At 44.7% G+C, this 24,721-nt stretch overlaps 1 protein-coding gene across 3 annotated transcripts in view; it reads right to left on the reverse strand.

The window, feature by feature from the left end:
* LOC311276838 (NACHT, LRR and PYD domains-containing protein 3-like) overlaps nucleotides 1-24,721 on the reverse strand; it is a gene marked incomplete at its 3' end in the record, with an annotated part of 62,856 nt that overhangs the window by 2,660 nt on the left and 35,475 nt on the right. For 2 of the 3 annotated variants that reach the window (XM_084386788.1, XM_084386789.1), the window contains exon 9: nucleotides 2,527-2,700. In XM_084386788.1, coding sequence (XP_084242914.1) covers nucleotides 2,527-2,700 — 174 coding nt within the window. Of the gene's footprint in view, nucleotides 1-2,522; nucleotides 2,701-24,721 lie in introns of those variants that run through there. The other variant, XM_084386790.1, reaches the window with a different exon arrangement.

Here is a 24,721-nt window from a genome sequence, read left to right on the forward strand (position 1 = left end):
ATTACACATGCGCAGTACTCTCCAGTTTCTGTTCTCAATCCGATCGAGTGTTTACATGTCCTCTCGATCAGATTACAAAAAGAATAAACCACCCCTTACAATCTGAATGAAATTTTGATCAGATCTGGCCAATTCATTCCGATTTGCGTGTTACATGTTACTTTTTTATTCCGATTGTGCAACTGGTCCGATTACAATCAGACTATTAGGGTCCATGTAAATGCAGCTATTGATACAAGTGATATACAGTATTTTATTGATTTGATATAAAAAGAAACATTAATATACTTAATTATTTATTGCCAGCAGCCATATCACCCTGTAGCCCAAGACTGGTTGCCCACTGAAGCTAAGCAGGGCTGAGCCTGGTTAGTACCTGGATGGGAGACCTCCTGAGAAACCAGGTTGCTGCTGGAAGAGGTGTTAGTGAGGCCAGCAGGGGGTGCTCATCCTGTGGTCTGTGTGGGTCCTAACACCCCAAGGTAGTGACGGGGACACTATACTGTCAAAGAGCACCGTCCTTCGAATGAGATGTAAAACCAAGGTCCTGACTCTCTGTGGTCATTAAAAATTCCATGGCATTTCTCGTAAAGTGTAGGGGTGTAACCACGGTGTCTTGGCCACATTCCACCCATTGGCCCTTACCAATCATGGCCTCCTAATAATCCCCTTACATTGAATTGGCTCCATCACTCTCTCTCCTCTCTCCACCTATAGCTGGTGTGTGGTGAGCGCACTGGCGTTGTACTGTGGCTGCCGTCGCATCATCCAAGTGGATGCTGCACACTGGTGGTGGTTGAGGAGAGATCCCCTGATATGATTGTAAAGCGCTTTGGGTGTACAGTAGTACATATGAAAGCGCTATATAAATGCCTCATTCTATTCTATTCTATGCCATTCTAACTACAAATGGAATCAAACTCTTATTAAAACATGTTATAGTGTGTAAATACTAGTGATGGGAAGGTCTGGTTCTTTTCCGCGAACCGGTTCTTTTGGACAGTTAGTTTCAATGAACCGGTTTAAAAAAACGGTTTACCAGTTATTTTACGTCCACTATCATCCTGGCGGATAAAACGATTTGAACGATTCAGTCCAATTTAGTGTACTGGTTTGACTGGTTTGCTAAAAAGAACCGGTTCAAAAGAACGATGTGTTAATGAACCAGACATCACTAGTAAATATTACCAAGAAAGTAACCTCAGAAGAAGAAACTAAAATTCAAACATTTTTTAGGGGTGTAACGATTCGTTTTAACAACGATTCGATTCGATTCGCGATTCATGGTTGTCGATACGATTCAAGGACGATATTGGTTCATTTAGAACGATCCGATCCGAAACGATTCAGTGACTTGAAATCGATTCAGTAACTTTTTAGCCAAAATTCTTGTAAGGGAATCAGGTATCAATTAATTATAGATATAAACCAACAAGTAAACAACAATTAATGTAAAATGCATTCACATTTTATTTTAATAAGTAGGACTGAACGATTATGACAAAAATGATAATTGTTGATTATTCCCTTGAAATTGTAATTGTGATTATTAATTACGATTATCACAACATAGAATGATGTTTTGAATAGTTTGGCCATGGGACCCACATTTCCGCATGGTCATCAAGCCGCGACCCACCTTTTTAGGAATTATATAAGCCTATTATAATACATTTGTTTACACAAAAATGGTTGACACACAAGTTCTGTCCCCCTTTACTTAACAATTTTTTTTTAAGAATATGACAAATACTGATGAACAGTAGGCACTGCGAGGTTAAGCTATTAAATAGCAGTCCCAAACTAGTTTTTGTTAATACAATCTTGGTATGAGCCACCACAGTCATATAAAAATATACAAAACCAGTAAGTGGCATTTTGTTATGGAAACAAACAACAATTAGGCTACCATGGTGATACACAATACTTAGAAGAACTGGTAAAGAAACATGGAAACTGCTCCTGATAAATAGCAACACACATGACCAATAACGTAATTTATTGGTATTTTACTTTTATTTCTTAACTTACTAATTTACGACGTTGCATGCTCGTATTTCTTTTGCACTTTAGTGAAGTGATACAGCGCGCTCCACCGCATTTGCGCGTGCAATTGAAGAGTGCGCGCTACTGCAGTATAGCGGCTGAGAGGACAGGACAGTCCGTTTTTCTGAGGTGAAAGACTTTGCGCTGCTTGTTGTCTTCGCGCTGCTGCTGGCGCGTCACGCATGGCGACGACGACACAGATAGGCAGACTGAATCGAGTAACGTTTAACGCCTTTATCATTAAAAGTGCAAAGAAAAACATCCATATAAAGTCTAACGTGCTTAAATCCAATGCGCTATTTCCTAGTATCGATACAATCGATTCATTACCTTTTAAAACGATATTAGATCGATATATGTCGTCCGGAAGGCCAACTTGCCGAGCACAGATCGATCCAGTTGGATCGTAGGAATATAAATCGATACATCGATGTAGTTGATGAATCGTTACACCCCTAATTTTCAGTCATCACTACTCACCGAAGCGTCTCCAGTTTATAATGTGGATCCTCCTTCTGATCAGAGAGCAGCTTCACTCCTGAGTCTCCTAGTTCATTCCATGACAGATCCAGTTCTCTAAGGTGTGAGGGGTTTGATCTCAGAGCTGAAGCCAGATCAGCACAACCTTCATCTGTAACACCACAATCACACAACCTGTAGAGAACAATGACACTCTTCAGTCTCAGTTCAGGATCTACAGCTCAGATAATCAGGTACTTCACAATCAGAAACAGAGACTTAAAGGGTAACTAAACCCTAAACCAATTTTTTTTAGTTAATGATCTGTAAGAATGGGGCTTTATTAGTGCTGGTCATTGATTCAAGTAATTTTTTTGACATTTGTGTTTAAAGTGTTTTAATTTTACAAAATATGGTGTAAAAACGTCTGAGTGCTGCCCTCTTCAGGTTGAACAGTGGCTACTGCAGTTGAATTTTCCTATTGGAAGTTGTGGTACCCTCTGACGTCAGAGGGTACCAGCTAACCACGCCCTTGCCTACAGAGAGATACGTCTCAGATGCCCCCTCTCCACTGGGCTCTGCCTACTTTTCCAGCATTTTTCAAATATTGCCAGTGAGTGGAGTCAGGCTCTGACCAGGGGTTTAGTTACCCTTTAATAAATGTATATTTTCTTACACAAACGCATCGCTTCACTTCAGATGGCCTTTATTAACCCCCCAGAGCCTATGGAGAACTTTTTTGATGGATAGATACACTTTTATGATGGATAGATGCACTTTTATGATGGATAGATGCACTGTTATGGACGTCAAATGAACTGAGATTGTATTCATCTGAGAGAAAAATGTCATATACACCTAGAATGACTAGAGAGTGAGTAAATCATGAGGTAATTGCAGTGTTGGGCAAGCTACTTGGGAAATGTAGTGTTACTCTACATTAAATAAAGCTTCACTACACTGAAGCTACCACCCTGGAAAATGTAGCAACAGGAACATGGCAAAAGTAGTTCACTACATCTAAGCTATTTTTTAAAATTACATTTTTATATTGAACAAACTTCATTCCAAATCAATGCTATCTCAGTGATCAATTAAACTGTAAGTCAAACAGATAGGCAAGCATAATTGTTCAGTTCAATTGTTTATTAAACAACTGTTCCAAACCAATTTGGCAACAAAAACAAAAAAACAAAAAAAACGTGAACTCAGCTCAAAGCACAGAGCAAAAGAATTAAGACCTGCTCCAAACAGTACCAACATGGCCAAATTCTGATTCCAATTTTTCATTGAGTTTGACCTGTCGATACAGATTTTAGCCGATTCCGATTTCATTTTTTTTAACCACACAAATATTTATTTTCTATATTTATTTTATAAAACACCACTTTTACCCAAACTGATTAATAAAAGCAAGTTTAAATGGGTACATTTTCTATAAATATTTTTGAGTCTTTCTGATTTCTGACATACTCTAGTTCTTGTTAAGACACACACTATACATGCAAATTATGTGCATTTTAGGTACTTTTAGTGTGAAATCATATTTATTTTGACTATAAAAAGTGTTCTTTCACTTTAATTGAGCGTGAGCTCAATGTTGAATGAAAAATAGACTCAGCGCCGAAATCCTCAGCTGCAGTACTGCTCACGCGACGCTCCAGTTTGACGCTCACGCGCTGCTCCTTCTCGCGGTGTGAATGCACTCATTGAACATGCACGCCGAAAACAATTCGCGCTGCTCGTGCTTGCGGTCTGAAACGGCCGTAATTCACAAGGTTTCCTACAGATGGTACTCAACCAGAATAATACTTTTTAATTGCGGGTGTGTATTTGCAGCCTCTTACCGCTAAGAGGCTGTCACATTCTGGGTTTTGTTTCTTGTTCTTGGTTCTCGTCTTGTCATGTGATTCCCTGGTTGTCATGTGATTCCCTGGTTGTCATGTGATCCTGCCATGTGTCTTGTCATTGGATAATCGTCTGATTATTATTCACAGGTGTCCCTTGTCTTGTCATAAGTCTTGTGTATTCAAGCCCTCATGTTTGCCCTGTGTCTTTGTCTAGTATTGAATGTTTCTAGTTGTGTTTATGCCTTGTCCAGGTTCTTGTTTTGAGTTACCAGTTTACAGCTTTATGTTTGATTTTGTTTATTATTATTAAAGTTGCATTTGTGTCCGCTCCATCTTGCCTCCAGAGGATTCATTCGTTACAGAATACTAGACCAAACCATGGACCCAGTAACTAAACTCTGCTCCATCTTCCAGGATGGCCACCCCATAGAGGACTATGTGGGTGAGTTTGTGGCTTGTTGCCACCTGGCCCCGCTGGACGACAGGGAACTTAAAGATTGTTTTTGGATGGGACTGGATCAGGACTTGAGTCTTTATTTGCCTGAGGTTGACCCGAGATGGACTCTAGCTCAATATATAGATTCTGTCCCTTCACATTGGGCAAAGCTGAGCCCACTCAGCCCGTCAGCCCTGTCAAGCCCGGTAAACCAGAGCTCCGTAACCAGCCTGGATCAGACGCTGGGATCATCTGGCCCCGAGCCCGCAAGCTGGAGTCGAATAGTGCCGATCTGTCGTCAAAAATGTTCGACCCAGCCCTTATGTCTGTCAGGGGGGCCTTCAAGTATGCTACTCCAGCTGATCCAGAGTCAGTCACCAGCACTAGCGACCCTGCACATCACGTCAGTCCTGCCGAGCCAGAGCTTCACGTCAGTCCTGCCGAGCCAGAGCTTCACGTCAGTCCTGCCGAGCCAGAGCTTCACGTTGTCACGTCTGCCGAGCCAGAGCTTCACGTCACTTCTGCCGATCCAGAGACTGTTCACGTCACTTCTGCCATTCCAGAGACTGTTCACGTCATGCCCGCCGAGCCAGTGTCTCCGGACAAGATGGCCGCAGCCACCGAGACAATGTCTCCAGACAAGATGGCCGCCGCCACCGTGACAATGTCTCCGGACAAGATAGCCGCCGCCGAGCCAGTGTCTCTGGACAAGATGGCCGCCGCCGCCGAGCCAGAGTCTGTGATGGTCCTGCCCAGCTCAAAGCCCTCTTCGCCGCTGGTCCTGCCCAGTAGGTCCCGCGATTGAACCATGGAGGCCGCGCCGCCTCTTCAGCCAGCTCCTCCCTGGCCGCCCGACGGGTCGTCTCCTCCCTGACCGCCCGACGGGTCGTCTCCTCCCTGGCCGCCCGAAGGGTCGTCTCCGCCCTGGTCGCCTGCACAGCCTGCTCCGCCCTGGCCTTCCATCCTGCCGCAGTCTCCAGGTCCTCTGCCGCTCCACGGGCCTGGGCCTCCATCCCGCCCCCGGGTCCGCCTCCGCTCCACCACCCTCCTGAACTATTGTTTTTTTGTTTTGATGGGCGTCGGGAGTCGCCCATAGAGGGGGGGGCTATGTCACATTCTGGGTTTTGTTTCTTGTTCTTGGTTCTCGTCTTGTCATGTGATTCCCTGTCATGTGATTCCCTGGTTGTCATGTGATCCTGCCATGTGTCTTGTCATTGGTTAATCATCTGATTATTATTCACAGGTGTCCCTTGTCTTGTCGTTAGTCTTGTGTATTTAAGCCCTCATGTTTGCCCTGTGTCTTTGTCTAGTATTGAATGTTTCTAGTTGTGTTCATGCCTTGTCCAGGTTCTTGTTTTGAGTTACCAGTTTACAGCCTTTATGTTTGATTTTGTTTATTGTTATTAAAGTTGCATTTGGGTCCGCTCCATCTTGCCTCCAGAGGATTCATTCGTTACAGAGGTGCTACAATCACAGACTTTGCAAAGTGTCAGTTTATTCTCTCTACTGCGTAATCTGCCGCCGCGCCGCGGCTCATTGAGAGCGATTGAAAGCTGGTAGCAACTCAATTTAAATGAAACATTGAACGAATTCGTAATCACAGTACTGATATTACTGAAATTAAATTGGATAATGAAAAAAAAAATCAACATAAAACATTGCAATAGAAAAATATTAGGCCACATCAATGAGGCTTTGTAAGAGCATAAGACATTAATTTTACAGTATTCAGACGATAGCTCTGTGGTCAATGCAACATCATGAGCCTTTGAGATCGAGCGCTGTGAGATCGAATCTCAGTGTAGCCGACAGTGTTTGTTTTTCCGTTCTTGATGCTTAAATATGTAGCCTATCTATTCTGTTTATTAAAGTCAAGCATCTTGTTTAATTATCAATTATACATTACAACATAAATTTGTTACATTCCAGTTGAGCCGCTGCAAAGACGACACGTCTGATGTAGGAAGACTGTCAGCCAATCGCACCAGAAAATGAAGATGATGAAGCTCGTCTTTAACCCTCTGGGGACCAAAAACGCGCCCGCGCGTTTTGCTCGTTTTTTTTTTTAGCAATGAAAAATAAACACAAAATGCTCTGTTAATTTTGATCTTTCATTTTCGTGTAATACATCAATCGATCCTGTTCAGTTTCTATTTTTTTTCTGTATACTCACAATAAAAATAAAGTGTTTTGCTTTTTGACAAATAAAGAAAAATTAACATGATGCTATTTCTGCCTTCTCTCTGTCAGTAAACTCCCATTTGAAACGCGTTCGAAAATGATCTATAACTCCGCGAAAATTCAGTCAAACAGGCAAACAGACCCACGGGCATAAAGCTTGAGATCGCAGCTTTTAAATGAAGTAATTTATATAAAAAACAAATATTATCAGCTTCTGTAATCTGTATAAAAAGAGAGCGACTCCAGTCGAGCTCATTACGAGCCATTCAAAAGTAATTTGACCACACCCCGGAGAGCGCGTGCTATTCAAACGCAAATTCTGAGAACCATTTCAGTCTGTGAAACGCCCCCACATCAGCTGTAAACAAAGAGGCATAATATATTCTACCGTATGGAGAAAAGTTTCCGTGCTGATATGAGGAGCAATATGAGGAGCAGATCCCGCTGAGGAGTGAGGTAGGCTAAGTTATCCTTTCTCAAGTGTTAATGTGGAATAACGTTATGGAATAACGTTAGGCCTATGTAAACAAAAAGATGAATCGCGTTTCTATAATATGAATCGCGTTTCTGTGAGATGAATGAAGGGTACATATTTGTAAAGACTGTTTAGCCTAAATATGAATCGTGTTTCTGTGAGATGAATGAAGGGTACATATTTGTAAAGACTGTTTAGCCTAAATATGAATCGCGCGTCTGTGTGTGAAAGAATAAACTGCTTTTCTATAGCCTACTGAGATGAGTAAAAATCGACTGAAATATGTTGAAATAAAATGTATTTGTATAAGCAACGTATTAAACTGCAAATTAACATTTATAGGCTATGCCCTAATATTTCATAAAAACAACGTTACAGTCAGGCGAAGTATGAAAGACAACATTTTGTTGACTAGATTTGGGTACAGTTTTTACTGTAGAATAGACTGTCACATCAAATAAGCTTTTCTGCTCATATATATATATATATATATATATATAAAAAATACTATTTTGTCAAATATAAAGTCATAGACTAAGATGTTCCAATGTTGGCTATATTCAAACTAATGAATACATATGATAAAATGTAGGCCTATAATCTTTTTTTTTTTTTTTTTACAAAGAAAGAGTACTTTTTTTGCAGAAATACTGCTGAAATTGTAATTATTGTTGTAATTGTAACCTTTTTAATAAAATAGCAAAACATATTTACAAGATAGATGTAAGCAAAATCTTAAATGGTCAATATAAGTCTTCTTCAAAATATATATTTTGTCCTTGCATTGTGTCTCAGTCAGTGTCACACCTGAATGAATGGCTAATTATGCAGAGTCATTATGCAGAGTGGGTGGGACTGGGTAATCTAAGGTGTAAACTACTCCTCCCCCTCGCATATTGGCTTTCCAAGCAAAACCTGTTTTACACCATTTAAATCAATGTATTTTTTTTTGTGAACGATAAAGCAAGACTATTTTCACATAATTTTGAAGCTAGAACTCGAAGAGACAACATCCATTAGTCAAAAGTCTTGTGGGCACATATTTTGCATAAGTTTTGTGGTCTTATTTCAGCAACTTTCATTTTTATTTTTTTAAATAACCACGCATAAACATTATTCTCTTAAAAATACAAACATCTACATACATGTTGCTTGCATATTATGGTAGGCCTGTTTGTGCTATATAGAGTGAATTTACACCTTTGCCATTAACATGTTTATAAATAACTGAAAAAAGCACAAATGTCAGAGCATGTCAGAACATCTCAAGGGCCCCAAAAACAGCTTGGTCCCCAGAGGGTTAATCTGCTAAAAAAAAATTGTGTGTGTGAATCATTCACGAAATTGAGATGACTGACAGTGATACCCGGCCATAGCAACAGAAGACATTTTTCAAAACAGATCGAACAAATCAGAAAAAAATAAACGAAAATTTAAAAGAAAAAGAAAATTAAGTTTGAAAACCCATCACACATTTCAAGGTATAAATAAAGTGTCGGGACAGTTTATTTATTTAAAACAGCGTTGCATTGATAGAGTTTATTCCCTTTGCGATGCAAGAAACAGAATCTTATTCTTGCAACATTTTAAATTTCTATTGTCAAAGAAATTGCAGCTAAGTTAAAAAATTAAAACGGTACAAAACGAAAATAGTTCAAAGCAACATAAATTAAGAAAAGGCGTTTTTCTTTGCCTCTCTCTCGCGCTGGATCTTTTTTTAGTAAGTTTCTTTTGTCTCCCTCACTGCGCGCGCCGGGTCTCTCTCGAAATTAAACATTTCAAGGTAAAAACACACCATACAGCTGATAAAAGTGTATATGTCGCTGCGTGTCATCTACACAAATCATGAAAGAAAAAACTGTAACAAATAGCCTTGTTGCTTCAAAAATACAGCATGCTGCTGAATTCACCTTAAAACGAGATTGATCGCGAATTAAAGAGTTCTGTGTCTGCTAAATTGAAATTGTGTGTGGAAAACCTTTATACAATAAATAAAACTACAATATTTATAATTTAATAATATATAGGGCCTACATATAGACTTTTAGAGATTTATCTTTAAAAGAATTTTGCCTTTGCCTGGTCATCAGGCTGCTATCCGACACTCTCCATTTGAAAGACGGAACATTAACACCTCTTGTCCTGCACCCCCACGATAAAGCAACTATAGCCTACTGCGTTCTCCAACCCCCCCACAGGCTATCTGAGTTTGAGACTGCAAAGCAAAGAGTTTGCAATTCACACTTAAATCGCTATTCTAGACATTAGCAATAGGCTATTAAAGTGTTGATAATGAAGGAATTAAATAATTTAGGCTATGTAGTAATATTTCTGTCATAAATGTTTATTACTAAATATTTAATTATTTCAATAACTGAATAATTAAAACACTCAAATGATAAACTCAATATTAAATTCCACAGGGATCTTTGAATCCTTACAACCAGGGTGCGATTTGTGAATTAAAGTTTTTTCAAATAGCCTAAATCTCGAACCACGGTGCTTCGATCTGCTGTTAAACTAAATAAAATTTATAGAATAATTATGAACTTAAATGAAACAATATCGCAACATTGGCAAATACATTTATTATAATACATTTACATTTATTTAATATGATCTGTTTTTACAATTTAATTCAGGGCGATTTAGCCTATATAATCAGAGCGAGATTTTTCCCCTTTCCTTGTCCTTTCCTCATTGGGAAGCGCTCACATGATAGCTAAACATGTTTGAGTAGATCCTCTGTACCTCTCGGTTTCATATGATGTACTTGATACAATCTTTATTTGAAACGCCAAGATACTTCAATTTTCATAATCAGGCTTTAGACATAGCCGATTAATTTTGTATCGTGACTGAGCTGAGGCAAGTGGCTTTTGGTTCATTTTTGTGACGCCGTAGTTCCCGGAGACAGAGATGAGAATAAAAGTTTACAGTTTTGAACGATGTAGGCTACTCTACTCTTATCTGTATGACCGAAAAACTACAGAGTAGCCTATTAAGTTATTTTAGCTGTTAAGAGAAAAATAAATCCAAATGAACATGTTTGTCGAACACTAATTCAATATATATAGGCTATATAGCCTATATATATATATATACAGTGAGGAAAATAAGTATTTGAACACCCTGCTATTTTGCAAGTTCTCCCACTTGGAAATCATGGAGGGGTCTGAAATTGTCATCGTAGGTGCATGTCCACTGTGAGAGACATAATCTAAAAAAAAAAATCCAGAAATCACAATATATGATTTTTTAACTATTTATTTGTATGATACAGCTGCAAATAAGTATTTGAACACCTGTCTATCAGCTAGAATTCTGACCCTCAAAGATCTGTTAGTCTGCCTTTAAAATGTCCACCTCCACTCCATTTATTATCCTAAATTAGATGCACCTGTTTGAGGTCGTTAGCTGCATAAAGACACCTGTCCACCCCATACAATCAGTAAGAATCCAACTACTAACATGGCCAAGACCAAAGAGCTGTCCAAAGACACTAGAGACAAAATTGTACACCTCCACAAGGCTGGAAAGGGCTACGGGGAAATTGCCAAGCAGCTTGGTGAAAAAAGGTCCACTGTTGGAGCAATCATTAGAAAATGGAAGAAGTTAAACATGACTGTCAATCTCCCTCGGACTGGGGCTCCATGCAAGATCTCACCTCGTGGGGTCTCAATGATCCTAAGAAAGGTGAGAAATCAGCCCAGAACTACACGGGAGGAGCTGGTCAATGACCTGAAAAGAGCTGGGACCACCGTTTCCAAGGTTACTGTTGGTAATACACTAAGACGTCATGGTTTGAAATCATGCATGGCACGGAAGGTTCCTCTGCTTAAACCAGCACATGTCAAGGCCCGTCTTAAGTTTGCCAATGACCATTTGGATGATCCAGAGGAGTCATGGGAGAAAGTCATGTGGTCAGATGAGACCAAAATAGAACTTTTTGGTCATAATTCCACTAAACGTGTTTGGAGGAAGAAGAATGATGAGTACCATCCCAAGAACACCATCCCTACTGTGAAGCATGGGGGTGGAAGCATCATGCTTTGGGGGTGTTTTTCTGCACATGGGACAGGGCGACTGCACTGTATTAAGGAGAGGATGACCGGGGCCATGTATTGCGAGATTTTGGGGAACAACCTCCTTCCCTCAGTTAGAGCATTGAAGATGGGTCGAGGCTGGGTCTTCCAACATGACAATGACCCGAAGCACACAGCCAGGATAACCAAGGAGTGGCTCTGTAAGAAGCATATCAAGGTTCTGGCGTGGCCTAGCCAGTCTCCAGACCTAAACCCAATAGAGAGTCTTTGGAGGGATCTCAAACTCCGTGTTTTTCAGCGACAGCCCAGAAACCTGACTGATCTAGAGAAGATCTGTGTGGAGGAGTGGGCCAAAATCCCTCCTGCAGTGTGTGCAAACCTGGTGAAAAACTACAGGAAACGTTTGACCTCTGTAATTGAAAACAAAGGCTACTGTACCAAATATTAACATTGATTTTCTCAGGTGTTCAAATACTTATTTGCAGCTGTATCATACAAATAAATAGTTAAAAAATCATACATTGTGATTTCTGGATTTTTTTTTTTGATTATGTCTCTCACAGTGGACATGCACCTACGATGACAATTTCAGACCCCTCCATGATTTCTAAGTGGGAGAACTTGCAAAATAGCAGGGTGTTCAAATACTTATTTTCCTCACTGTATATATATTTTTATTTTTTTATTTTTTTAACAGAACTGTTTTTGAAATCACGATTGGAATTAAGCTACAGAAGTAAAGACATTGTATATATTTATTCCTTACTGTAAAATAGAAATGCATGGTAATTTTATTTCATAAATAGGCTATAAGCAAAAAACTATGGTGTAACAGAGTTGTAGAACTAGACAAATCTCTCTGCATCAATAATAGGCTATAAAAAGCATTAATAGGCTAATATAAAAATTTCAGTAGTCCAAATTGGTTCGGGATTTGAACCCGTGTCATCTAAATGATAGAAACGTACGTTCTACCACTCAGCCTTGACTTTACACGTTGCGAAATGCCCAAACGTTCCAATGTGTGTGTCAGCGAGGAGAGCTCTTCATTTGTTTCGTTCCTCAATAGAATAGTACAAATAATCAGCTTTTCATTGCACATAATTTACTTTTGTTTGTTATTTTTGATATTAAATTTGTTTTGTTTTTGTTTGTTTTTTTGTGTGTTTTTTTTCCTGCACTGCTCCCCGGGGAATAGGCTTGTCGCCCACCGACGTTTAGGCCTACAATATGAAATACAGGTTATATTGTTATCGTCTCTATTTTTAACTTGTTATTAAATTTTTCTGGCCTTATAAAATGTTCTATTATGTTTACCATAGTTGTAGTTTTCATCATTACTGTTAATTACGGCAATTGAAAAAAATGCAGCAATTGCTGCTGTTTTGCACAATATCCCTTTGCGCCACCTGGCGGTCATTTCGTGAATGACTTTGAAATGCGACTGGTTTATTTTTACCGCGGTAGTTTCGCCGCGGCGGTAATAGGCATTCTGGTTGGTTACCATCTGTACATGTGCGTTCCGTGTGCACGTGTGATGCTGATGTTGCGCGATGTTAATCATGCGGTGCCCGAGTTGAGCTTGTGCTTCAGAAAATGTAGCTTCAGCTTGTGTGGACGCTACCGCACTACTTGATCAACAAAAGAGCTTCGCTACTGAAAAGCTATTTGATTCAGAAAACAGCTACGCTACCACAACGCTATTGAGAAATCTAGTTAAGCTAGTAACGTCACTACTTATAGCGACGCTACTGCCCAACACTGGCTAATTGTCATTTTTGGGTGAACTATTCCTCTAAGTTAAAGTTATTTCATAGGGCAGTATATTTTTAAATCTATAACCATCTGTTGATATAACTATCAGTTCTCTTACGAGAGGTTCTCTCGTATTGCGTAAGTTGCTTACGCTACGGGAAAGTTGTCTTTCTTCGAGATCTGAAGCCAAAAAATTATCCTTAATTTTGTATTCATTGTCAACGCAGTGCGGCAGCCGGCAGACCACGGTAGGCTGTATCAGCGTGCTCATTGGCTGCCCAGCGGCAACTGCTTAAGCCTATCAGTGAGCCCTGTATGACGTCACACCCGATCAGGGCGCTTCGCGCCCTCCACACCCCTCTAACCGTCAAGGTGGGTGTGGCCAGTGTGTATATAAGCAGGGCTCGCAGGCTAAAATTCAGATTTTCTTGTCTTCAGCGAAGCTCTTCGCATCGCTGGATCTTGAGAGCCGCCGCCGTTGAAACCAGCGACCAGCAAGCCTAGGACAGCGCCTGAAGAAGCCGGCCGCCTTCGCCGCCTTCAGCCATCCGTGCCTGCTACGCTATCTGGCGACATATCCTTTACTGCTGTGTGTGTTCGCCTACTGCGACACACACTCTCTCATTCTAAAGAGCACGAGGGGTTTTTCTCAAAATGCCTCGTTTTTCCTGCGGTTCGTGCCGCGCCCCGCTCAGCAATTGAGACCGCCACCTCCTCTACGCTCTCTGCCTGGGCCATGACCACGCCGCCACCGCACTCTCTACGGGCGGCTGCCCAGAGTGCAAGGAACTTTCAATGTTGACCAAGCTGTCTCTCCGCCTGTCTCTGCTACGCCGCGCAGGAAGAAGCGCCGCTCACAGAGACCACCGGAGAATGATGAGGCGTTTAGAAGCTCGCCGGAGCCCCTCCCTCGAGCTTCTCTTTCGCCCTCTCCGCCCCCCCTTTCGGCCGCTCAACCGCCGGCTCCCGCCCGCGCTGCCGGCGCGTCAGGGGATGAGGCCGCTGGGTGCGACGAGCACGCTGACAGCTGTTCTATCCTGGCCTCTGACAGCGAGGAGTGGTCTACCGCCTCCTCTACAGTCCAGGATTCCGGCCGCACTCGAGTAGGCGAGGACGCGGAGCTTTTGCGCCTCCTCACCAAGGCCGTTGACCAGCTGGGCCTCGAGTGGTCTCCTCCTAAGGAGCCAGCACCCAACAGACTCGACGGCTGCTTTCTACATTGCCGCCGCCGCTCGCCAGCGTCCAGAACCGCACCCTTCCTGCCAGAGCTCCACAGCGAGCTCTCTAAATCGTGGAATGCACCTTTCTCCGCGAGTCTCTCTTCCCACGCTTCATCCACGCTCTCTCAGGTTGACGGCGCAGCTGAAAAGGGGTATAATGCCATTCCCCCCGTGGAAGAGGCGGTTGCAGCGCACCTTTGCCCGCCTTCTGGTTGGCGCTCAAAGGCTGCCCTCCCGTCTAAGGCTTGCAGGACCACTTCAGCCTTTGTCGGCTGCGCTTTCGCCGCCGCCGGACAGGCTGCATCTGCCCTTCACTCCATGGCCGTGCTACAGATTCTACAAGCCAATCTTCTCCGCGATTTGGACGAGAGCGGCTCTGAATCTGCTTCCATCACGGATTTACGAAGCGTGACGGACCTTTCCCTTCGCGCCACGAAATCCGCTGCCCAGGCCATCGGACGGTGCATGGCCTCTCTGACTGTTACTGAGAGGCATTTATGGTTGACGCTCGCCGACATGAGGGAATCTGAGCGCGCTGTGTTTCTCAACGCCCCCCTCTCCCCCTCCGGTCTGTTCGGCCCAGCGGTACGCGGGATCGTGGATCGCTTCTCGGAGGTGCAGAAAACTACACAGGCTATGAACCTTTTTCTGCCTCGACGCTCTAGTTCTGCTGCACGCCGTCCTCGCATCCAGCCTGCACAAAGCCCCGCCCAGCGTCCAGCTCGACCTCCGTCCTCGCAGCGACGACAGGGCGGCCGCCCTAGATCGCGCTCGACCAGCCGAAACAGACCGCCTCCGCCGCGGGGATCCCGGCAGAGGATTACGGTGAAACCTGATCCCGCTAAGTCCTCCTAGCCCGAGAAAAGAAGCGACGGCTGAGTCCCGCTGCGGCCGGACCACCGTCAAAGCTTCACGCGCTGCCAAGTCCCCGTTGCCACGGTTACTGCAGACGCTCACTTCGCAACCAACGAGCCGGTAAATCTACCCTCTCGCCTGCACACAACCGCCGTTTTCACGGCGACCCAGAGAAATCTCATAAAGAGTACAATGTCTGGTTACACGGCTCACGCCGTATTTGTTTCAAGTGCAGTAAGTGTGCCCACGCTGCCGTGTTCACCCCTGTACACAAGCACCATAAATCCTGTGTCTCTCACAGAGCCCACTCTCATAAAGCAGGCAAAAGCCGCTCAAGTGCTGAAAGTAGGTCATGTGTCCACCTCCCCGTGCCCACACCTACCCACTGCCTGCTCTGTTACACGGCCTTTCACAACCGGTCAGGTTTTATATGTAAGTCCTGTGCCCGCCCTCGAGCGCTCACACACACACACACTAACAAACATCTCGCCCCCGACGCCGCCCTCGCACGTCGCGCCTCACACTATATGTTCCCCGTCCAGAGCCACCGGGACACTGTGTGTAAAACGGCCAGCTATCGCTGCATGCGAGCCGCCGTATATAAGCACCAAGAGCGCGCGCACTGTGCCCGCGCCTCCGTTTCGAGCTCTCGAGCCCGCAACGCGCGGCAATCAGAGCTCGGAGGCCATTCTGCCCCTGGCTGCACACGCGAAAGCGTGGGAAGCTATTCCAGGCGCGTCAGAATGGGTGCTAAGCACAGTAAAAGAGGGCTATACTCTGTAGTTCGCTCGCCGCCCCCTGCGCTTTCATGCGCGTACCGAGACGAGAGCGAATGGGGAAGTAGCACATCTACTTCGAGCAGAAATAGCGACACTCCTGTGCAAAGGGGCTATAGAACCGGTACCTCCTTCTATGAGCGAGACGGGCTTTTACAGCCGTTATTTCCTCGTTCCAAAGAAGGATGGAGCTCTCAGACCAATATTAGATCTGAGACATTTGAACAAGGCTCTTATGAGAAGACCGTTCAAAATGCTTACAACCAGGCAGATCCTTGCGCAAATTCGCCCGAGAGACTGGTTTATCTCTCTCGATCTGAAAGACGCGTACTTTCAGATCCAGATAATACCCCGTCACAGGTCATTCTTGAGATTCGCCTTTGACGGTCAGGTATATCAATACACCGTCCTGCCGTTCGGCCTGTCTTTAGCACCCCGTACATTCACGAAGTGCATGGACACGGCTCTCGCTCCCCTGAGAGCTCAGGGAATGCGGATTTTGAACTATCTGGACGATTGGCTAATTTTAGCACAGTCAGAGGCAGAGCTTATCGCCCACAGAACAGTGCTTCTCAGCCATCTGGAAAGCCTGGGGCTCACGGTCAACTGGACCAAGAGCGCCTTAGTGCCCAGCCAGTCAACCTCTTTCCTGGGTTTGGATCTGGACTCTATGACAATGACGGCCCGACTGTCGATACAGCGCACGCGCTGTATCCAACGCCTGGCCGCGTCTTTCCAGCCGGGCAGCACCGCACCTCTCAAGACATTTCAGAGGATGCTGGGTTGTATGGCTTCAGCTGCAGCAGTGCTTCAGCTGGGTCTATTGCGTATGCGCCCGCTACAACGCTGGTTGAACGCCCGAGTGCCTCACAGAGCATGGGCTTCCGGCCGCATCCAGATCAGAGTGACTCAGAGCTGCGTTTCAGCACTGAAGCCCTGGTTAGCGGCCGACTGGTACCAGCGGAGAGTGACAATGGGGGCCGTCTCGCACCGCAAAGTTATCTCGACGGACGCTTCCACCTCAGGCTGGGGTGCTCTGTTCGAAGGCAAACCGGTCTTTGGCCTCTGGTCAGACCAGGAGAAATCCCTCCACATAAATAGTTTGGAGATGATAGCGGTCGAGAACGCGCTCAAGCGCTTCCTCCCACTCATACGGGATCACCATGTGCTAGTCCGCTCGGACAACATGTCCGTGGTGTCCTATGTGAACCGACAGGGCGGTGTCATATCCAGGAACCTGTGCAAACTGACAGAACGCCTTCTCGTATGGGCTCATCGCTCGTTGCGCTCGCTGAGAGCCGCGCACGTGCCGGGCCACCTGAATGTCGGCCCAGACAGACTGTCCAGAGACAACATTCCCCCGGGAGAATGGTCCCTGCACCCCCAGACAGTCCAGTTGCTCTGGTGCCTATTCGGCAGAGCGGATGTCGACCTCTTTGCGTCGAAGGACAACGCTCACTGCCCGATATTTTTTTCAAGGAGCGAGGACGCGCTGGCCCGGACCTGGCCCAGCCTCCCCGATCTCCCTGTTACCACAGGTCATTACGAGAATCAGGGAAACGCACCACCCAGTGCTTCTCATAGCCCCGCGTTGGGAAAACCAAATCTGGTACCCAGAGCTGGTGAGGCTGTCGCACTTATCCCCATGGCCGATCCCGGTGAGAAAGGATCTCCTATCTCAAGCCGGTGGATCGATCTGGCATCCCCATCCAGAGCGCTGGTCTCTGCATGCGTGGATAATCAACGGATACCCGTTGAGCTACCAGAAGGGGTCGTAAACCTTTGGTCGATAAAACCATCTCTTGCTTTGGCTCTCAACGAAGGCGGTCGCATTTTTCTACCCTCCTCTCCCTTATCTTCCCTGCTTTGCTCCTCTCGTCTCGTCTACTGTCTTGTACTTTGAGAGACTCTCTCCGCACTGCTCTACAAATTAAGAAATTATGGATTTGATCAAATGGTCTCTCAACGCAATTGACACCATCTTCTCGACGAGAAGCTTGGGTTCGGGGGAACCTGACTGCCCTGCCGGAACGTTCGCAGCTGGCTACACGATGGACGCGTGGGAGAGGCGGGTCGTGTGTCTGGCGGCTCTTTCCGTGGAGGACGTTGAAGATATCTACCTATTCGGAACCATGATAACAGGTTTTCTGCTGTCTGGATTAGGCATTGCCCTGGTTTATCGAGGAATTAAGAAGACGGTGACAGCTGTCCAAAGCCCCACAAGGCTGCCCGTTATGATTGAAGTAGTGGGCAGAGCTGTTGGCACTCAGACTGTGACTATGAACCACAATATGGATAACATCATGGAGAAGCTCACAGCTTTGCAAAGGCAAATGGATCGTTTCGGAGACCCAAACGGACCAGGAGCTGTGTAAATTGGAATGCGGCTACTCGTCCCAAGACCAAACAACCACAATCTTATCTTTTGGCCCCCCTCTATCAGCACTGGCCTTGGCCGAGGCCGCTGCTGGAACAACAACTCCCTCTGGAGAGAGCACTGCAGCGAGACGCTCTCGTTCCTTCCCCGACTCCACACTGACACCTGCTGATTGTTGACTCTGTCTGGGACCTGATCAAGGTTGTCTCCATGGCAATTGCTGTGTTTCGCTATGACATCCTGCGGACTGAGGCACCTAGATTGGGATGTCAGGCATAGCGACTCTTCAGGCCTACACATACACGAACTCTTACATAGATACAGATATGCAATCACCCTCCCCCACCCCCCATCCCACGCCTTCGACGCTTTTTACCACCAGTTTGTCAGGCGGGTCTGTGACCAGCGCCGAAATGGCTGCAGGACCGGATGGCTGCCTGCCTTTGCTGGATTACCTACAACCCCTCCCCCCTCACCCCTCCCCTGTTGCAAGTCTTGTGTGTTCATGTTGTGTACTGATTATGTGCAAATTGCTGAGGTGTTTTACTGTCCCCAAACTGTACTCCCTATTGGAGCATAGTCTGGGGGTTGCCTTTTTTTCTCCTCAACTCTCCTCATGTTATGCTGTATTCTTACTAATTTCAGGTCGGTCCTAAATTGCATTTCGTTGCCTTGTACCTGTACTTGTGTAATGACAATAAATTGAATCTAATCTAAACACGATCACGCAGTCTAGAGCTCCCTCTACGAGATGGCTCTATGCATCTAAATGGTCTGTGTTCGCTAAATGGTGCGCTACTAAGAGCGTTGATCCACGCACATGTGAGGTTCCACGGGTGCTCTCCTTCCTTCAAGAGCTGTTGGATAAAGGCAGGTCCCCTTCCACGCTCAAAGTGTATGTGGCGGCTATTGCAGCGTTCGCTGAGACGACGCGCAGCCGTGCAATAGGAAGAAATGAGCTTGTCATCCGTTGAATAGCCCGCGGCCCCCCTCGGTTCCTATCTGGGATCTGTCCTTGGTCCTGGAGGCCCTGAAGGCTTTTCCCTTTGAACCGCTTGAATCCGTGGATCTGAAATACCTTTCGCTCAAAACCGTTTTTCTGATAGCTCTGTCTTCAGTAAAACGCGTGGGGGATCTGCACGCGCTATCTGTTAGCCCTGCATGTCTCGAGTTCGGACCCAATGACTCTAAAGTCATTCTCAGACCGAGACACGGTTACATCCCTAAAGCGATTGGTACCCCCTTTAGGGCGCAAATCATCTCCCTTTCGGCTCTGCCAGCATCCGATAGCGGGGACAGTGATAACCTCCTATGCCCTGTTAGGGCGCTGAGAGTTTACATTACGCGCTCCGCCGCTTTCAGGCGTTCCGAGCAGCTCTTCGTTTCTTTCGGCGGGCACACCAGAGGTCTTGGCGCCTCGAAACAGAGCTTGTCCAGGTGGATAGTGGACGCGATCGCAGCAGCTTACGCCTCCAAACACCTGCAGTGCCCTTTGGGTATCAGAGCCCACTCCACTAGAGGCATGGCCTCTTCGTGGGCCTGGTCCAGCGGAATTTCTATCCACGATATTTGTATGGCGGCGGGTTGGGCCTCCCCATCAACATTCGTGAGGTTTTATAACCTGGAAGTTCCCGCCTTGCAGGCTAAACTGTTGTCAGTATAAGTGGCATGTATGTTCTGCCCAGTCGCTCATGCGCAGACCACTGTCTCGTACTGGCAAATGTTTCTGGTATGGCACCAAGAGAAGAGAGTTTTTCTACACAGACCGGCTATGCCGCTCTGTTCCCCACCAAGCGCCTGTGTAGCGGTGCTGGCCCGCTCTGCCGGCCGCCTGTCCTACACTCGGTTGCGCTGAGGTTATCTTCTCCACACATAGACCGGTGAGACCGCTCTATTCTTCCCCTATATGTGCTTATGTACTATGCGGGCCCGTGCTACTGGCCGCATCATTCACATTGATATATATGGACCGGCTGTGCCGCTCTATTTTCATATGAAGTGAAGTGCTTTGTACATGTGTTGGCCCGTTTCTTTACCGGCCACCTCTTCGGCATGCTGTTTTCCCCGGTCTCCCTGGGACTCATGCACTGGATGCTCGGCGCACACGGCATTGACAAGGGGTTCCCGTAGCGTAAGCAACTTACGCAATATGAGAGAACCTCTCGTAAGAGAACGTACTCGGTTACCTTATGTAACCTCGGATCTCTCTAGAAGAGGGAACGAGTATTGCGTAACCGGCCGTGTCGCGCCACGAGCTTTTGCGCTTCAGACTGTGAAAACCAGAATTTTAGCCTGTGAGCCCTGCTTATATACACACTGGCCACACCCACCTTGACGGTTAGAGGGGTGTGGAGGGCGCAAAGCGCCCTGATAGGGTGTGACGTCATACAGGGCTCACTGATAGGCTTAAGCAGTTGCCGCCGGGCAGCCAATGAGCACGCTGATACAGCCTGCCGTGGTCTGCCGGCTGCCGCACTGCGTTGACAATGAATACAAAATTAAGGATAATTTTTTGGCTTCAGATCTCGAAGAAAGACAACTTTCCCGTAGCGTAAGCAACTTACGCAATACTCGTTCCCTCTTCTAGAGAGAACCGAGGTTACATTAGGTAACCGAGTACGTTTTTGGGTGAACTATCCCTTTAATGAAAGTCACTGAGCGCTGCACCGTCTGGAGGCCCAGGAGCTCTGAAGGATAAAAGGAGTGACGACAGTGGAAGATGAGAGAAGACCAAGCCTGGAAATTGACGTCGTGTTTTGTCTATGTATGGGCGGCAGTTGACTATGAAGCACCGGCCGTTTACTTTCGTTTTACTTATTTTTAAACTCCTGTTTACTGTTCACCAGTTCCCCCTTCTTTGCTGCGCCTTGAACTTTGTTTGTATTTAAAAGCATTTTAAAAATCACATTAAAATACAACTTTATAGAAGAAAATAATACAGAGTGTCAGGTTTAGAGATGAATCAGACACGTGAGTAGAATCAACAATAGTTTATTAACCCTCTGGGGTCTGAGGTGTTTTCTGGCCCTGGAGATGTTCTGACATGCTCTGACATTTGTGCTTATTCGCTGTTCATTCATTCACACACAAAAACACGATTCATATTTAAACAGTATTTTTGCCAGCTGTAGTAGCTCCACAACAGCGCGCATCTGTGCGTTCATTCATACACTGAAACGCGATTCTGATTTAAACAGTCTTTTTGCGTGTACCAGAGCATATGAGCGGTGAGAATCTCCGCTCATCGCTCACTGAACTGTTCACCCCTCCGCTCCCCCGCTCAAAGCTACATCAGGCCGCTCCGCTCATTTTCGCTCAGCGCTCAACGCAGTTTGCTTGGCGCTCCACTCAAATCCAAAAAAGGAAAAAAATCTACATGTATATCTCTTGTAGCGGTCCCCAACCTTTTTTGCGCCACAGACCGGTTTAATATCAGACAATATTTTCACGGACCGGCCTTCAAGGTGTGTGGCGGATAAATAAAACAAAATAAAATGATACGACTGGCATAAAAACTGGGGTATTTTTTTAAATAGCCTATAATAATAAACGTGAATCCAATGTGTAGGCCTACTCGCAACTTTATTAACAGCATCATCTAACATCGCGCAGGCAAATGAGAAAGTCTGAACACAAACAAAATGCCGCCAAAAGAAAAAAAATCTCTATGTTTTCAGTGCTGATGCGTTCATGTAACATGTAAGGGTGGCGCTGCCAATAAAGCACCTAAAAGCTGTCACAACGAACCGGCAAAATGAATGATTATGAATATGTAAAATATAGCAGGAGACATTTACATTTTTTTTATGTCTGTCGGCTGGAAAGATGCTGACTCGTGATCTTCGCAGTAGTGAACGCGCCTGAGAGAAATGCACATTTCATACGGGAGAGCAGTCTGTTTTCTTTCGTTTTGAATTGTTCTGTTTAAAAGTAGACATTTCAAGCTTTATATATATGTCTCGGGTCTGTGAGGCAAGTAGGCTATACGCTGAGTTTCAGTTCATTCATGAGACAAACTCCAGGTTCACACCGGCGCCTTCGTATCGTGGTTATCTATTTTCTAATATATTTACTTCTTATTAAATCCAGACAATTGGTTGATGAAACACTGATTAAAATTAAGATACAATTAATACAAAACGAAATTAAATTTAAAGACAGGCTTTGTGCTTTCTGTTTGAGGTCTCAGTGAAAGTTTTAAAGCAGTCTTAGTGCCGCTTTCAGAGCGCTCACGTCCGTAACGGAGAACTGTCCCGTCCATAACATTTTTTTTTATTTTTATAAATTTCTAAATAAATGCGACTTATAGTCCAGTGCGAGGCTAGGCCTATATATGTTTTTTCTTCTTCATGGCGCATTTTTTGACTGATGCGCCTTATACTCCGGAGCGACTTATATTGATAGGCTACACCTGTATGAATTCTCGTTTTACTTTTTTGAAGTACTTTTTGAAGTACTTTTTGAACTCCATTATTGAGCCGAGTTTTGCCTGAAAATAGCCTACTGTTGATGACTGTGCAAGACAAATGGATTCAGGGTCAGGCTTGACTGAGCATGCTTCAGACTCGTGGTGTGAGCGGAGCGAAATTGGAGCGGGAAATGCGACGCTCCGTCCTTTTGAAATTGCCGCTCTGCGCTCTGTCCAAGATCCGCCCGCTCGCGCTCCCGCTCCACTCCGCTCACATGCTCTGGCGTGTACAGACACTTGCGATTAGAACAAAGCAAATATAAAACTGACCTATTCCTCAGCCGGATCCGTTGCTCCTCAAAATGAAACTTCCAGCACTTCTGAGGTAAATTTTCCAGGATTATTAAGATAGAATTATTTCTCACAGCGTTGTAAAGTACATGACTCTGATAACTCGCCGTGTGTGTTATCCAGCTGATGTGGGCGTTCACCGGTTTGCATGGATCGCCTCATTTGATCATTTGCGTTTGAATAGCGCGCTCTCTGTGGGCGGGGTTACATTAAAACTTAATGAGAAGAGATGAGAACGACTGACATCTCTCTCTTTTCATACATATTACATAACTTAGAATATTTGTTTGTTTTATATAAATTACTTCATTCAAAAGAAGAGAATTCAAGCTTAATGCCCATGTGTCTGTATGCCTGTTTGACTGAGTATTCGCTGAGTTATTGTTCATTTTCAGACGTGTTTCAGAATGGACTACACTGACCGAGAGTAGGCAGAACTCGCATCATGTTTATTTTGCTTTATTTGGCAAAAAGCACAACACTTTGTTTTTATTGTGAGTAAACACAAAAATAATACACACTTAACAGGATCGATTGATGTATGAAACTTGTTTGTAAAATCAAAGTCAACAGAGTATTTTGAGTCTCGTTTGAACTGATAAGAAAAAAAGCTAGCAGATCACGCCGGCGTGATTGTCGACCCCAGGGGGTTAAACAGAGAATATTTGTTTTCAGTTTGAATCCGATGATTTAAAAGTACACACTTAAATGTTTATAAAGATATATGGCTCATAAATGTGTGACAAGTATTCGCTGAGTTTTGTTTCAGTTTATAGACGTGCTCAAGAAAAAAAGTTCACCTTGTGAGGCAGAAAGCACACCCTGTTTATTTTCTTTATTTTACAAAGGCACAATGTTTTGATTTGATTGTAAGTGGACAGATATAAAAGTAGACATCTCACAGATTCCTTTTTCATATTTCTTTTTTCTGTGTGACCACAAATGACGGAGTAATTTAAGTTTATTGTGCTACAATGTGAAGAAAATCTATGGGGGTAAATTGATGCCAAAACCATTGAAAATGGACAGACTAAGAGTCACAAATAGATATTACAACTTCTAAACACAAAAGACAATCTACAAATAGATTAAAAATCCGCAAACGAAGTCCTCATGATCCGCAAATCTAAAACAAGATCTACAAATAGATACAAAGCCCTCAAACAAACTCTTTGTGATCCACAAATATAAAGCATGATCAACAAAAAGATTACAAATCCACAAATAAACACATCCTGATTCACAAATAGAAATCAGTAGGGGTGTGACGAGATCTCGTGTTACGAGATCTCGCGAGATTAAAACGCGACGAGATTTCTCGTCGAGGTGAAACTTTGTCTCGTGAGTTGTTGTGATGTCAGCATGATGGAGCGTGAGGGTGAAATTAGTATTGAATATGCCCCTGCCACTTTTAAATCATTTGTGTGCCGGGCCAATCACACACACACTCCGCGCGCACACACACAATCACTGTCCCTCGCTCACT

The sequence above is a fragment of the Rutilus rutilus genome (assembly GCF_951802725.1).
Source record: "Rutilus rutilus genome assembly, chromosome: 18".
NCBI lineage: Eukaryota > Metazoa > Chordata > Actinopteri > Cypriniformes > Leuciscidae > Rutilus > Rutilus rutilus.